The 16,985-nt window shown below is 44.3% G+C and overlaps 1 protein-coding gene across 5 annotated transcripts in view; it reads right to left on the bottom strand.

Moving 5' to 3' along the window:
* Positions 1-12,503, bottom strand: part of ALKBH3 (alkB homolog 3, alpha-ketoglutarate dependent dioxygenase) — a 37,357-nt gene extending 24,854 nt beyond the window's left edge. The window contains exons 1-7 of one of the 5 annotated variants that reach the window (XM_044259123.1): positions 12,162-12,503; positions 11,215-11,408; positions 9,633-9,778; positions 8,824-8,927; positions 7,725-7,759; positions 4,070-4,117; positions 1,600-1,703 (exon numbers count right to left, since the gene is read on the bottom strand). In XM_044259123.1, the coding sequence (XP_044115058.1) occupies positions 1,600-1,703; positions 4,070-4,117; positions 7,725-7,759; positions 8,824-8,927; positions 9,633-9,711 (370 nt within the window). In that variant the 5' untranslated portion in view covers positions 9,712-9,778; positions 11,215-11,408; positions 12,162-12,503. Of the gene's footprint in view, positions 1-1,599; positions 1,704-4,069; positions 4,118-7,724; positions 7,760-8,823; positions 8,928-9,632; positions 9,779-11,214; positions 11,855-12,161 lie in introns of those variants that run through there. The other 4 variants (XM_044259125.1, XM_044259127.1, XM_044259122.1 and 1 more) reach the window with 4 other exon arrangements.
* Positions 12,504-16,985: the final 4,482 nt, after the last annotated feature.

The following is a 16,985-nucleotide window of genomic DNA, read 5'->3' as shown; positions in this document are numbered from 1 at the left end:
GACAGGGGATTTCAGGAGTAGAGTGACTCACGAGTTCAAAGAAAGAAGACAAGAGAAGGTATGCTGGCACAAACCCATAGCAGCAAAGCTCTGAGGTGTGAGTATATATGACTTGTTTGTGTCAGTGAGGACGTAAGTAAGAGTGGAGTCAGGGGCGCCTGGGTGGCTCAGCTGGTTAAGCAACAGCCTTTGGCCCAGGTCATGATCTGGGAGCCCCAGGATTGAGTTCCACATTGGGCTCCCTGCACAAGGAGTCTCCTTCTCCCTCTGACCCTCTCCCTTCTCATGATCTCTCTTTCTCTCGCTAATAAATAAAGAAAATCTTTAAAAAAAAGTGGAGTCACACTGCAGAACAGTTCAGATTAGAGAGGGTCTAAAAAATGCAGGTTATGGAGTCTGAACCCTTGTAAGCAGGAATCTGTGGCACCAACATCCACACAAAAGAAGACACACTGTTCATCCACGTGCCACCTTTTAAGAAAAAAGGGCTCTGACCAACCACAGCACAAAGCTGATACTAGTCAGAAGTTTCTGATGTCCAATTTATCGAGAAGGGAGTTATTCATAGATCTGCTGTTTTTCCCCACAAATGAAATCAACGGCTATAATAAGAACAATAATGATAAAGGTAGCTAACATTCACCAAAGGCTTACTATGTACCAGTCATTCTGCTAAGCACTTATCATGCTGTATCACATTTAATTATCACAACACCCTTAACGAGGTAGGTATTATTATTAGACCATTTTACAGATCAGAAAACCAAGAATCGGAAAACTACTTAACTAGAACTTGCTTAAAATTAACAATTACTTTGAATGGCAAGGCCAGCGATCAACGCCAAGCTGGCCACCAAAGCCCTCCTGCGGAAACTCTGGGAGTCAGGAGAAAAAGTGGATTCCTATTCTGATGTCTCAGTCACAAAAATAAAGTCTCTATACTTTGCCTCTTTCTTTACAGAAAATTTGAATTCATTCAATGTGCCAGAAAGGAAATTTTATGTTAGAGCACAGACGTCCTCCAGTGGCCACCTCTGGTACAGCAGATACTGTTGGCTTGTGGATGCCCACAAAGGAGCAGGTTCCAAGCCCGGCAATCTTGTCCCAGAGCACAAATGCTGAAACTAAAGGACACTGGACTCCTCTAATGAAATGAAAAAGAGAATAAAAAGCCGGTAATAAGGATCATAAAAGAACATACGCCAAATGGAATCATAAAAAGAAAAGCTCTGGAAGTTTCTATGAAGAAAGAGGAAACACTGTCACTATTTAAAGTAATAGAGGTAATGAACAAACTCAAAAAGAGAGATATCAACCACAGTTCGGCCAAACCAAACATCCTTTGGTTGCTTGAATCCCACCTCCATGCCCCTGCCCTGTTCACTCTGATCTCTGAGCCTGCTGTCTGCTGTTTCTTCTGCCTAGAATACTCTTTCTTGTCCCTTTTGATTGGCAAATCCCTACTCATCTTTAGGACCTCTGTTAGGTTTTAAATCTGTTTACGTAAGACTGGGCATAGTGAAAAAGGCAACGGCATCAGAAAACATTCTAGAAAGGGAGACTAGGCAGCAACAAGTACGATCTCAGATATCTACTTACCATCTCTGATGCCAGTCCTCTGTTTCCAGGGAACGACCTCACAAAGCTGTTCCAATACCCAGTCAGCTTCTTTTAAGTTAATAAAGCCAGGATACAAACACACCCTTGATGCAGAAAGAACCATTATTAACTAAGTCATTATTGTAACTAAATATAACTAAAATATAACTAAATAAATATAAATATTTATATAAATATATAAATAATTACAACTGAATATAACTAAAAAACTAAAGCATTATTAACTGAAGATACAGAAAAGAGGGGAGGCTGGGTGGCTCAGTCAGTTAAGCATCCGATTCTTGATTTCGGCTCAGGTCATGATCTCAGGGTTCTGGGATCCAGCCCCTCCATCAGGGGCTCAGTGCTCAGTGTGGAGTCTGCCTGAGATTCCCTCTCACCCTCTGCTTCTCCCCCTGCTCATGCACACTCTCTCTCACTCAAAATAAATAAAAATCTTTTTTTTTAAATAAATAAAAACCTTAAAAAAAACACACAGAGAAGATGAGCTAGTCTCTAACCATTAGTGAAAGAAGTTAATCTGGATGTTTCCTCATGGGTAGGTGAAATCATTTTACATCTCTCATGGCAGAACCTAATTATCACCAGGTCATGATGTTCCAAATGTGAAATAAACGTTCACATTAGGACAAATAAAAGAGGTAATAAAGGAAAAATAATGCATGAGGGCTTTTAGAGACATGATTCAAATACTGCTCTACCACCACCTGCTGTGAAACCTTGGGCAAATTACTTAACCTCTCTGAACTTTGGTTTTTCTTATCTGTAACACAAAAATGATATCCACCTCATAGGCTCACTATGGAATGCAGAGTAATTAATAAAATGCCTGACCCCGTGTTATTTTAACAATTGGTTGTCTTCTGAGACTAAGCCAAGTAGGGAAAAGGATCATTTATGACTCTATCAAAATAAACATTTCAAGGGTGCCTGGGTGGCTCAGTGGGTTAAGCCGCTGCCTTCGGCTCAGGTCATGATCTCAGGGTCCTGGGGTCGAGTCCCGCATCGGGCTCTCTGCTCAGCGGGGAGCCTGCTTCCTCCTCTCTCTCTCTGCCTGCCTCTCTGCCTACTTGTGATCTCTCTCTGTCAAATAAATAAATAAAATCTTTAAAAAAAAAATAAAAAAAAATAAACATTTCCAAATGAGGTTCTTTCTCTCACTGAATATACACTTATTTCAATAATGCCAAGTCAGCTCAAAATCATTTTGGATATCCTTCTTAAGAAATGTTCTCGGGGTGCCTGAGTGGCTCAGTGGGTTAAAGCCTCTGCCTTCCACTCAGGTCATGATCCCAGAGTCCTGGGATCAAGCCCCGCATCGGGCTCTCTGCTCGGCAGGGAGCCTGCTTCCTCCTCTCTCTCTGCCTACTTGTGATCTCTGTCAAATAAATAAATAAAACCTTAAAAAAAAAAAAGAAAGAAAGAAAGAAAGAAAGAAATGTTCTCAAAGCCCTTGGAACATTCTGCTGAATTTCACTCTCTGAGGGTGTGTCTGATTTTTTGAAAGAGCCAAAGCTCACCTGAAGCCACCTCTGGTTAACAATGAGATATGACCAAAATAATGCAACTGGGTTTCTCACGTGACTATTAAACTGGCTTTGAAAAGGAGGTTCTGAAGCTCTTCCTAAGCAATGCATTCAGATATGCAAGTTCAGATACATTTATTTGAAATGCTTCATTATTTTATAGTGAAAATAAGTATATTCTTGAACTAAGGGAACGTTTAAAAAAATTTTTTTAAGATTATATCTATTTATTTGAGAGAGACAGAGAGAGAGCATGTGCAAGCAGAGGAAAGAGCAGAGGGGGAGGGAGAAAGAAGCTCAAACCGACGACATGCTGAACCTGACCCAGCGACCCTGATATCACGATCTGAGCCAAAACCAAGAGGTGGACACTTAACCAACTGAACCACACAGGTACGCCTCAAAATGCTTTTAATAATGATTAATGCCTATATACCCTAAGTTGTATATGCTTTACCTTTACTGAAACTTATCCTAATATAGACTGAAATATTGATCCACTCATGTAGATTAAGGGTTAACATAACCTAATATGTTGCATATAAATATATGCAGTAATATGATTAATATGATAATGAATGTAGTAATACATATAATGTAACATAATAAAATGTAGCACCCAGGGCACAGAAGTGAAGGCTAGATCAACTCGAGTTTTAAGTTACTGTGTGGCACTAGGAAAAAGTCCTCAATCTCCTTGGCCTGTATTTCCTCATCTAAAAAGTTACAGAAGTAATAGTTACCATACCTGACGGAGAGGCTTTGAAAATGTTCTGAAGTTAGAAGTGCTATATAAAAAGAGATATTACGCACCAAAGAATTTCAGAGGCAGAAGTTACCTATTTCAAGTCAGGGAACAGAATATTTTAAGAGACTATAACTTGATTAAAATTATAGTCACTTTCTAGGGAGAATGCACTTACCTAGATATGCCTGTGGGTGACATGCTGATTTCATACACACCCTCTTTGCTACAGAAATTAAGAAAACAGACTCGTTAGTACCAGGCAAATACTACACTCCCTCCAGTGGGAGAGCTGTGCTTTGCAGCTCCCCAAACTTCCAGTCACCTACACCATTTCAGAATGAACATGCACTGTGAGGGACGCACATCCCCACCTCTTCCACTACCGAGATGAAGGGCAAGACGGTGGCAGATTACCGATGTCACTGGGAACTGAATCCTGAGGGGATCAGGCCATGGAGACAAAGACAGGGATAAAATGAATTCCGATTCTACCCCTTTATATTTCACCCATAATTTAGGCTGATAGGGTCCAGAGATCTATCATAAAGGGGTACCAAACAGAGCATCTCTTTGGAGACTCTGGAATAGGTGCATTTACATAAGGCAAATACATCTCAGAGCTCTGAGCTTCTGCTGCTTTCAGATACATGCCTAATGAGGTTCCCGCTCTGATTAATTAACATCCTTCAAAGGCTCCCCACCAACTTTTCAGCATTGTATTCAAAGTCCCCATGATGTAGCTCCACTTCCTGACAGCTCCCACTCACTCATGATCCTCCACTGCTGTCTGCAATCTCCTGAATACACCACAGTATTGTTTTTAACTTTATTTTATTTTATTTTATTTATTCAAGAGCAAGCAAACACTAGCAGGGGGAGGGACAAAGGGAGAAGCAGACTCCCTCTGAGCTGGGAGCCCAACGTGGGGCTTGATCCCGGGACTCCAGGATCATGACCTGAACCAAAGAAAGACACTTAACTGACTGAGCCCACCCTGACCCTCCACACCACAGTATTTATTTTTTCTTTTTTTCTTTTTTTAAAGATTTTATTTATTTATTTCACAGAGAGAGCGATCACAAGTAGGCAGAGAGGCAGGCAGAGAGAGAGAAGGAAGCAGGCTCCCTGCTGAGCAGAGAGCCAGATGCGGGGCTCGATCCCAGGACCCTGGGACCATGACCTGAGCCGAAGACAGAGGCTTTAACCCACTGAGCTACCCCGGCGCCCCACCACAGTATTTCGAATTCCTACAAGCTGGAATGCTTCCCTGCCATCCAGCACCCCCAATCCCACCCACCTGAGCTTTAGTCTGGGAGAAAATTCTAATTCATTCCTCAACATCGCAGTTCAGTAACGCTTTCCTGACCTCTAATCCACCCAAATAATGTTAACTATCTCATCCTCTGTGCTACCACTAGACCTTACTATAATTCTACTGTTTTATAACGTACATGACTGCAATTTCTTATTACATGTCTATTTCATTTACTAAACTGTAGGCTACTGAGGGGCAAGGAATAGGTTACTGTTGTGTTTCCCAGTGCCTTGCACATTGTAGATGGGCAGTAAAAGCTCAGAATTTAATCAAATGTGAAAAAGTACAAAACTGTTCCAGAAGTGCAGCATGGCCAGGTCCACAGTGAGAAAACCGATCCAGACTGCATAGGTTCCTGTACCAGGATAACAGTCAGACCCTTCCTGGACAGAGCTCAGTTACAGAGAACATAAAGGGACAGTTTTCACATCACCCTCTGCCATGTGAGTTAGTAGTTTGTGATCTGTGAGCTGGGCTCTTGGGCAAATGTGAGAGCGCCTCCGAGCAAAAATGTGGGCTGCGTTATTGTCATATACATTTATCACATCTCTAGATGGTCTCCCCCGGAGTGTAAATTACAATGTTTAACTGCAACTGTAAATTATAATTACAATGTTTCAGTGTGATATGTTTTGGGCCATGTTTAGAAATTGGCTCACTTTAAACATGGGTGACATTTTTGGCTATTAAATAAAAATCTAAGGAGCTAACTTTAGATAACCAGAATTAACAAACCTTGGGGTCAAGCCTGAAGTTCTGTCATTTTGCTCTGACCTGAATATTCACAACTGCCCATTTTTTCAACCTGAATGTCCCATCTGTACCTAGTAATAAGTTTCATGTTTTTTTTATTCTCTTTATCACCAATGGAGGTAATGTCACATGGTGTTCACAAACGAATTCAAGACTGTTAGAGCCACCAGACTCTACTTAAATGATCCTATAGTCCAAACCTTTAATGTTATAGACAAAGAAACTAAAGTTCAGAGAGATGGCCTTAATGTACCTAAGGACTAGTTACATAGCTAAATAGTGGCCAGGCCACAACTATATACCCTTTTTGAAAGTATGATGACATTCCTGGGGCACCTGGGTGGCTCAGTGGATTAAAGCCTCTGCCTTCGGCTCAGGTCATGATCCCAGGGTCCTGGGATTGAGCCCCGCATTGGGCTCTCTGCTGAGCAGGGGAGCCCGCTTCCTCCTCTCTCTCTCTGCCTGCCTCTCTGCCTATTTGTGATCTCTGTCTGTCAAATAAATAAATTAAAAAATAAAAATAAAAATAAAAAAGTACGATGACATTCCTGTTTCAAATTTTTCCTGGGCTTACAAGTCAACCTGGAAGCAGCCAAGCAGCCTGATAGACTACTCCTAGGCAGGAAGAAAGGGAGAAAATCTCGTAGGCTCCAACTCCCCACTGAGCACAGAGCCTGATGTGGGGCTCGATCTCACCACCCTAAGATCATGACCGAGCGGAAATCCAAAGTTGGCCACTTCACTGACTGAGCCACTCAGGCACCCCACAAAGCATCTTTCATTAACTTTGGAAAAGAGTATTTTATATACAGATCAATGTAAGAGGAATTATAAATTAAAGATGACATTTTATATACAGATCAACATAAGAGGAAACGAAATTGCTCTGGAACAATTATATGAGAATTTAAGTCCCTCTAGATTTCCAGCAGCTTTCGTTAAGTGTTGCTAGTAAAATAGTACCTGATGAAAGTCCTCTCAAAAGGCCAGTTTCAGGGGCGCCTGAGTGGCTCAGTGGGTTAAGCTGCTGCCTTCAGCTCAGGTCATGATCTCAGAGTCCTGGGATCAAGCCCCGCATCAGGCGCTCTGCTCAGTGGAGAGCCGCCTGCTTCCCCCTCTCTCTCTGCCTGCCTCTCTGCCTACTTGTGATCTCTATGTCAAATAAATAAATAAAATCTATTCAAAAAAAAAGAAAAGAAAAAGGCCAGTTTCAGGGCACCTAGGTGGCAAAGTCAGCTGAATATCCGACTCTTAGTTTTAGCTCAGGTCATGAGCTCGGGGTCTTGAGACCAAGCTCCGTGTGGAACTCTAAGCTCAGTGAGGAGTCTGCTAAAGTTTCTCTCTCCTCCTCCCTCTGCCCCTCCCTGTGCGTGCTCTCTAAAATAAATAAATAAATCTTAAAAAAACAAAAACAAAAAACGCTGTATTTCAATGACTCAGGAAAAATCCCACTCTGTCTTTACCTAGGAGATATTTTAGCTTACTGTCTGCAGATATCTTAATGATCAGGGTCAGGAAATCCACACCAGAATCACAGTTTAAGATACAAGTATCTTCTTGCATTTTCCACACCATCAGCAAATTGAGCAAGGCTTCCCAAAAGACCGAGTTTAAAGACATCTAAGATACAACTATCCCTGCCTAAAATTAATACAGTTAACTGGGCCCTTATCTCTCTCAGATGGAAAACCCAGTGAGGGAAAGATGTGGGCTCTGAATTTTCCTGTGGGCAACAAATACAGAAAGGCAACAAATTACTTACTCAATTACTCGTGGCTCTGGAGCTCTGCGTACTACCTGCAAGGAAACAGGCAGTTTTTACTTCTGGAATGATCCCTAATCCTCAGAAACGCTTATGTGCAGGACTACCACATCTTCTCATTTCTGATAAAAGTAAGTCAAGTTTAAAACTATCCCTTTTTTTTTACTTTAAGCTTTTACAATCCTACCAGAGACCCTTATCTGCTTTTCTTAGAACTATTTCACAGTTACTAGCGGGCAAGAAAAAATAATAAAAGTAGAATTAATCCACTTTCAGAGCAGCCAGTAATTCTGGAAAAACCTTCTTTCTAGGCAACTATTTATTTATTTATTTTAATTATTTTTCCAGGAGACTTTTTAAAATAGAAGACATACTGGGGTGCCTAGGTGGCACAGTTGGTTGAGCATCAGACTCTTGGTTTCGGCTTAGGTCATGATCTCAGGGTTGTAAGACTGAGCCCTGCTTGGGCTCCGTGCTCAGCACAGAGTCGGCCTCAAAGATTCTCCCTTTCCCTCTGCTGAGTCATGCACATGCATGCTCTCTCTCTCAAATTAATTAATTAAATTAAACCTTTTAAAAAATAAAATACAAGATAACTAAGAAGTAAGTTTTAATCATTATTTACACAATTACTATTACAGCAAGATGACTAATTTTTAGCTTTTTCCATGTTATTAACAACAGTGAATCTTCACTGTTTCTTACAATTTTTCCCCACGGGGGGATAAAAAGGCTAAAATATCAGGCATTGTAGTAGCTGAAAATTTCAACCCAATCCGGAGACATCTGCTACACTAGCACAAAAGACAGCATGGTTTGTTAGAACCATGTTAGAAATCAGAAAACAAATGCAAGTGCTAATCACGGTATAACCTCCTTCCCCCCCAAAATGGGAATTATACTTGCCCATCAGCTGGGAGCAGACTATAAAGAATCTTCAGACATACTAAGGAATTGATATGCCACATTTCATTATAAGTAAAGGCCTTTCACATTCCTTTTATTAGTGAATTTATTCAGTCACTACTGGAGTGTCTACTATGTGAATATAGCTCTTACAAGCAAATCTGTTAGTACTGTAGGAGAACTAAGAACTCACTTGCTGGGGTTCTTTGAACACAAACTGTCTGTCTGCAAGATGATGCTCCTTGTTCATCCATGTCTGACCAGGTCTCTGGTGGAGATGGCTCTTAGCAGTGGTGGCTGAAACGAGCAAGAAGAGACGTGAACCAGACTCAAAAAGTCTGCTCTAGGGAGCAAGGGCCAATAAAATCTAGTTGAAGATAACCGATATGACACCTAGAAATTAATTAGTAAAGTCTGTCGGAGATCCCGCTACATACACTGAAAGGTGTGAGAGCTGTGACAAAATACGAGGAACATTATACCTCAACCGCCAATAAAAGATGACCACCAGTGGGGAACCTGGGGCTCAGACAGTTAGCGTCTGCCTTTGGCCCAGGTCATGACTGAGCTGGGATCAACCTGGGATTGAGCCCTGCATTGGGCTCCCTGCTTCCCCCACCCCCCCAACTCTGCCTGCCTCTGCCTACTGATCTCTCTCTCTAATAAATAAATAAAATCTTGGGACGCCTGGGTGGCTCAATCGGTTGGACGACTGCCCTCGGCTCAGGTCATGATCCCGGAGTCCCGGGATCAAGTCCCGCATCGGGCTCCCAGCTCCACAGGGAGTCTGCTTCTCTCTCTGACCTTCTCCTCGCTCATGTTCTCTCTCACTGTCTCTCTCTCAAATAAATAAATAAAATCTTTAAAAAATAAATAAATAAATAAAATCTTTAAAAAAAAAAAAGATGATCATCAAGAAAATCAAGGCATCAGCTACACTTTAAATAACTCCTTAACATTAACTGAAATGTACATTCACACAAGATCCCCACGAGTTCTTGCCTGGCTGAGCAGGGGCCTGGCTCTTAGGGGGACCAGCCCAGGCTCCCTGCACTCGGGCTCGCCGTCTTTTGTCCTCCATATTGACCAAAAACACTTCTGCTCTTAGCTTTCAGATTTCATTCCTGATTAAAACCACACGAGGGTATCTGTTTGGGAAAAAAAAAAAAAAAAGTGCTTTTTGTTAGGATTGTGAGTGTGAACCACCTAAGGAAGTCCTTATAATCCTTTCAAGCTCGATGCAATTGGAGATTCTATACAAAATTAATTTCTGTCATCACAACATCTCAATCAAGGAGCCTACTAAGTCACTTAGAACTGCAGGTTTTAACGTTCATTTTTGCAATCTTATAGAAGTTTTTTTTTTCCCCAAGAGAGAATGAGTGTGCATTGGCGGTGGGGTAGAAAAGAAAGAAATTCTTTTTTTTTTTTCCTTCACCATAGCACATACCCTCCCCAATGTGCATCACCAGCCACCCCATCCCTCACCCCCCGCCCCTCCAGCAGCCCTCAGTTTGTTTCCTGAGATTAAGTCTCTTAGGTTTGTCTCCTTCTCTGGTTTCATCATCATTCTTCCCCCACCTTCCCCTATGATCCTCTGTCTTGTTTCTCAAATTCTTCCCATCAGTGAGATCATATGATAATTGTCTTTCCCTGATTGACTTATTTTGCTTAGCATAATACCCTCTAGTTCCATCCACATTGTTGCAAATATCAAAATTTTGGGGGTTTTGATGGCTGCATAGTGTTCCATTGTATATATACACCACATCTTCTTTATCCATTCATCTCTTGATGGACATCTAGGTTCTTTCCATAGTTTGGTTATTGTGGACATTGCTGCTATAAACATTTGGGTGCCTGGGCCCCTTCAGATCACTACACTTGTGTCTTTAGGGTAAATACCCAGTAGTGCGATTGCTGGGTCAGAGGGTAGTTCTATTTTCAACTTTTTGAGGAACTTCCATACTGTTTTCCTGAGTGGCTGCACCAGCTTGCATTCCCACCAACAGTGTAGGAGGGTTTGCCGTGGAGAGAGAAAATCTTAAACAGATTTCACGCCTGGTGTAGAGCCCATGCAGGGCTCGATCTCACCACCCTGAGATCAAGACCTGAGCCAAGATCGAGAGTCAGACTGAGCCACCCAGGCGTCCCATGACCTAACAGGACATTTGCTTCTTTCCCAAGAAAGTACACATTAAGAAACTCTAAGATCTATCATAAATAACATTAGTCTTAGTAGTGTCAAAGAAACTGTAATATTCTCTCACCTATACGGATACTGAGAAATAGCTCAGACTCCGTTTCCAAGGGCACTTCCATATTCCGTTGTAACTGGCTATATCAAACTTCCCTGGAAGCGTATTAAAAGATACCCATGGTTGGGGCACCTGGGTGGCTCAGTGGGTTAAGCCTCTGCCTTTAGCTCAGGTCATGATCTCAGGGTCCTGGGATGGAGCCCCACATCGGGCTCTCTGCTCGGCAGGGAGCCTGCCTCCCCCTCTTTCTCTGCCTGCCTCTCTACTTGTGATCTCTCTCTCCTTGTCGAACAAATAAATAAATAAATCTGGAAAAAAAAAATTACCCATGGTCTGTCTCAGAATGGATCCATCTCAGGATGGATCCAAGTGTTCGTCTTTGCGACAAGCATCGCGGGAGATGTTGCGAAGGGGGCACAGATGATGACTACAAGGTTAAGCGGCTCACCCAGAGTCACTTGGGACGTCAACAGGAGGTAGATTAACATTCAAACTTCATTAACTTACAGTTTTCAGTCAACTGAAAAAAATAAAACAAAACAACAACAAAAAAAAACCACCTCCTAATACTCAGTATACTAATTTGGCATTTCTGCCATTAAATTTTGAGCTCACAGCAAATACAGGAGCACAGCTACTAAGGAGACCAACCCAGGGAGGTCCAAGCCACATGTTCTGAACCTATGATTCCTTTCTTTATTGCTCTAAGAAAGCGTCACATTCGAGTCCTCGCAGGTGACGAGCTCGTTTTATGGCTGATTTGGCACTCCAATTTCCAGACCTTCCGCAGACCTTCTGAGCTGGGGTGAGCCCAGGAATATGTACACTGAACAAATTTCCCCAGGTGAGAAGCATAGAATTCCTTCTCCTTTAATAGGCAGGGAGATGACGGAGACTGCCATCTGCCCCAAAAGAGCTAACGGCAGAGTCAAATGCCACCCCTCGACACCCACAAGATGTGTCGCGACAGCTTACATTGATTTTCTCTCAACGGGAGGGTCAAAAGCTCTGAACACCCTGCGCTGTAGTGCTCGCTCTGTTCCCAGGGGAGTAGTACGCTGTTACCGGCCAGGGCACAGCTGCTGAGAAGAGAGATTTCGGAGCCCCCACCCCAGACCTAACCGATTCTGTGGCCCAGAAACGGCCCACCAAGCCCACCTCCCACCCCGAGAACCCCGCAGAAGGCAAACGCCGGCAGCTCGGGCGCCAGCCGGACTCGCTCCGAATCTCAATCTGGCAGCTCCCGGCCGCACCGCCTGTCAGCTGACTTCACCTTTCCCGGCCCGAGTTTCTTCCTCCGTAAAGCGCGGAACCAAGGCCTCTCTCGCGGCCGAAGCGCAGATCGGGAGACCCTCGCGGTGAAAAAGCCTCGTCCTCAAGCAGCGCGACAACTTGCCCTATTTTCGAGTCTTCTCTTCCACGAGCCCCGGGACGCGCGGTCCTGGAGGTTCGACGCGGGAGGGCCCTCAGGGGACGGTCCCCAAAGCCCCAGCCACCCAGCGGGGAGCCGGGAGCCCACAGCAGCCAGCGGAGCCCGCCGCGCGGGTACAAACCCGCCCGGTCCTGGAACGAACCCCGGGGCCCCAGACCCGCGCCGCCACCGGCTGTCGGGGAACCTTAAGAGTGAAACACCGACTCCGACCGCTCGCAACCACAGGCCGCGGCGTCAGGAATTTCCTCTGACGTCACGCGCCGCCGCCACTACTTCCGGCGCCGTTAGCTGGAGTCCGGGCAGCTACCTGTTCCCTGAGGCGAGAGGTCCGGCTTGCTGAAGGTGCCGATCAGGGCCGGGATAGGTGCGGAGCGCAGACTGAAGGTGCGGAGGGAGCCGGGTCGGGAGCCGAGACATGGCGAAGGTGGGAATGAAGACGCGTTTCGTAGGCCGAGGTCCTTCGGGCCGTAATCCACCCCCCGCCTCGCTCCCAAACCAAGCCGGAGACGTCTAAGTGCCGGCAACCTTGGTCTCTGCGTAAAGAGTGACTGGGTCCCAGCGGGGCTGGGGGAAGGGCGAGGGGGGTGGGAAACCGGGTCGTGATGTGCGAAGTAAAAGGGTCTGAATTTTACCCTGGAAGCCCTGGAGAGTGTCACAGGCGCTTCCTTTGCGTTCCCCCCGCAGCCCGTGCGTCTTTCCGTCAACAACACAGCAGGGCAGGGGACCACGCCTTCTCCTCTGCGCTCTCCGGTGCTGAACCACGTGTTGCTGGAGCCGGACGACACCACTTCCTGGATGTATAACCTAGGGCAGGTACTCCGCTTCTTCTTCTTCTTCTTTTTTTCTCTTTCCTTTTTTTTTTTTAGATTTTATGTATTTATTTGTCAGAAAGCAAAAGAGAAATCACAAGCAGGCAGAGCGGCATTCGGAGGGAGAAGCAGGCTCCCTGCTGAGCAAGGAGCCTGGTGTGGGACTCGATCCTAGGATTCTGGGATCATGACCTGAGCTGCTGGCAGCGGCTGAACTGACTGAGCCACCCAGGTGTCCCGGTACTCCACTTCTTTAGGAAAAGGGCATAGCTCTTGTTGGGAGAGTTACATGTGGTAATGCATGTGAAGAATGTAGCAGGCTCCTTGGAACACAACAGAAATCCAGTTAATATTAAGAGTGTCTTGAAAGGGGCGCCTGGGTGGCTCAGTGGGTTAAAGCTTCTGCCTTCTGCTCAGGTCATGATCTCAGGGATCGAGCCCCGCATCGGGCTCTCTGCTCATCAGGGAGCCTGCTTTTTCCTCTCTCTCTCTGCCTACTTGTGAACTCTGTTTGTCAAATAAAAAATAAACAAAACCTTTTTAAAAAAGAGTGTCTTGAAAAATAAAAAATAAAATAAATTGGGGCACCTGGGTGATCATACAGGTGTCTCCCTTGGGCTCAGGTCATGATCCCAGAATCCTGGGATGGAGCCCCACACATTAGGCTCCCTGCTCAGTGGGGAGTCTACTTCTCCCTCTACTGATCCCCCTGCTTGTGCTATCTGTCTGTCTGTCTGTCTCTCTCTCTCTTTCTCTCTCTGTCAAATAAATAAAATATTTTTTAAACATAAAAATAAAATAAATAAATTTGACCAGTGGGTCAAAGAGTGTCTTCTTTTCACCGCCTCCAAGTTTCTGAGAAGCATCTTTAATATGGCCGTATTAAACCATGTATCTTACAGTGTGAAAATAGAAAAAGTAGCACTGAATGGATTGTTTTGTGCAGCTTATTCTCTAAGATCTACCAAACAACAGTCACTGTCGGAGTCCTTAAAATAAGCCTTGCATTATATACTGCTTACCTGCAAAAGCTCAGTGTACCCCACAAATCTAATTTTCACAGCATTCATCATTCTTTTGTTATCCTTTGTGACACTGAAGGAAAATTATTCATCCTAGAACTGAAAGGAGAGAAAAGTGGTAAGGGCAGACTATAATTTTTATCCTTTTTTTTTTTGTCCCCATCAACTAGTCATTTGTCAGTGTCTGTTTCTGGTTCAGGAACCTTGACTGTGTCTTCCAAAGGATGTTATTTCTTTCTTTTCAGTGATTATGGTTTTGGAACAAGGACAAAGAAGTTTGGATTGAGGAGTCCCTAAAAGTAGTGATTAACACCTTTTCAACCTCCACGTAGAACATTTCTCAAAAATCCATCCATGGCTTGCTTGCATCCAAAATAACTGCATTTTTAACAAAAATCACTTGCATTCTTACCAAGTGTTCAGGGTGATTTGGATGCAGAGAAAGTTTAGAAACCTTCAGGATACCTGTAGGGTTACAAATCATTCCCATTTGTCTGGTACTGAGAGGTCTTGCAGGACATTGGACTTCAAATGCTAAAGGCAGAAAAGAACTGGGCAACTGACATGGTTGGTTATGCTAGCTACATGTTAGTATGTAGTATTAGAAAGATGTTCTTTGTGAGTCTTATATCATGGGTTTCTCCATTTCTAGAGGCAGTGTTTGTGTTTCTATCAGGGAGGGTGGTGGAGACTGTGGGAGAGGGAATGAAAGTGAGGTGTCTTGTCAGTTATCAGCCCAAATCTTGCCAGATTCTCAGCTCCAAACCCATCCTCCACTGCCCTGCTTGCAATCCTGGAACATTTTCCCCTTGCCATTTGGTCCAATGTGAAACGTCATCAGTAGAGGGTGCTGGAGGGACATTGGAGGGGGAAAGGGTTCTTCCTGATTCAAGTGCTCCTTTCAGCTGTCTGTGCAATGCCTAGCAGCCTGCAGTGGTTGGCATCTCTCTGTGGGCTGAATTGCAATGTTAGTGACACTGACAGCCTTGTTAAGTTCCTATTGTGAAGTTAAGGCATTGATTGGGAAGGAATGGGATCCCAAATTTTGAAATAGTGACATCTGCTTGGACCCAGAGGAAACTGACATCTCTTGGACACCCAAGTCACCCTGAACTTCTCGTGGCAGTGGAAGTAGCTTGCTCTCCTGTGTCTGAAGACATGAGCAGCCCTTTGCTTGAAAACTCTGTGAAACCCTCACCTGGAGCAGATTACTTGAAATGCACAGCATAGTTCTGAACTTCCTATCAGATGGGAGAGCACCCCCAGATTTGTGCCTTCCTTGGTGGTGGTGGTGGTGGTGGTGGTGTGTGTGTATGTGTGCATGCCTCTGCCTGGACCTAAATGCTGGTAGTGGCTCTTCCCTCTGTCTGCTGTTTCTGTATTCTTAGAATTTACTTTCCCCTTGTAGGTGATACCCTGTTATGGTTATTAATTATTTCCCCTGAAACTAATTTCTGTCTCCTCTTTGATTCCTAACTCTTACAGTGTGATTGTGATATCAGGGGTCGGAAGCGATAGCTAGCAAGTGGCTGGCCCCAGAGTTGCCCTTAAACTGTGAGCAATCGGTTTGGCTCTGATTTGGAGCCAACCTGTCAACCCTGGCCCATTGCTCTCTTGTTTTCCTTCACCCAAGACAGCCTTCTTAAAGTTGTGCTGAGCTGGTTGCCTTGCCTCTACTCTGAAACCAGCATTTCTCAGCTTATGGTTGGAAGACTATCTGCATTGGGAATCCCTAGGGCATTGCTTGTAAAAAATGAACATTCCAGGCCGCCCATCGAGAGTCTGGGTTAGTGGGTTTGGGGCAGGGCCAAGCAACTTGGATATTTGACCGTGCCTTGTTTCATCTTCCAAGAACCTGCCAGAGTTCTACCTTTTCTAGCTGCCTACTTTCTGCAGGTGACTACTTCCCACTCAACAGATACCCCATCCCTTGGATGGCAAAACTGATAGATGCTTTCGAAGTGCTGGTAGCTTTTACCAAAAGGATTCTGAATGAGCTACACACTGCTGCTTATTTTCAGTTGCTGATTTTCACACCAGACTCTTGCCAAACCTTGCCTGTTTTGATCATATGCTGCTTGTGGAGTGCCCGCTGAGAATTCTGGAGAAAATCCAATCCAGGGAAAATAATGGCACGTCATGCTAATAGCTTTCAGTGAAGGTACTACATAGAGAAATTCCCAGCCCGTGTCTCATTGCCAGAGGCTTAGCGGTTCCCAGCTTGAAGTGGGGGGAGAATAGGGCAGGAAACCGCCAACTCTGCAGCGGGTGGGCAAGGATGCTTTCAAGTCTCCACCAACTCTAACCAACATTGAGGAAGACAGGATACTTCCCCAGACTCCAGACAGGAACTCCTCCCATTCAACACCCAGCACAATTACAGATGTTGCTCAAGATAAACTATGCCAGTAAGCCATAGCACCAACTGTGAGGAACAATGAAAGAACAGCATAATCGGATGTGAAATTGTGGAGAGTGGACAAATACCAAGGACAAGAGAGGTGACTAGAGGTTACAGGCATCAGCAAAGGCATATGGCAAACAGGAAGTTATGTCGGAGTTTTAAACAGTATGGAGCATTCGGTGGCTAAGATATCGATAGTCACATCACCCCTAAAAAGAGCAGGCACCATTTACGCATCTGATTTCTAAATAATAGCACATGATATTAACATTTCCTGAGAGCATGCCAAGTAATGCTGTAGTTATATGCATACACTGATCCAATTTTCTTAATCCCAATTACAAAGGAAAAAATTAAACCATGATGCTACATGAGGCCACCGTGCCCTCCTCTGCAAAGATGTGGCACATGCAAAGCCAAATTAGGAAAG

The sequence above is a fragment of the Neovison vison genome, chromosome 7 (assembly GCF_020171115.1).
Source record: "Neovison vison isolate M4711 chromosome 7, ASM_NN_V1, whole genome shotgun sequence".
Lineage (NCBI taxonomy): Eukaryota > Metazoa > Chordata > Mammalia > Carnivora > Mustelidae > Neogale > Neogale vison.
This window is presented reverse-complemented; position numbering and strand designations above follow the sequence as displayed.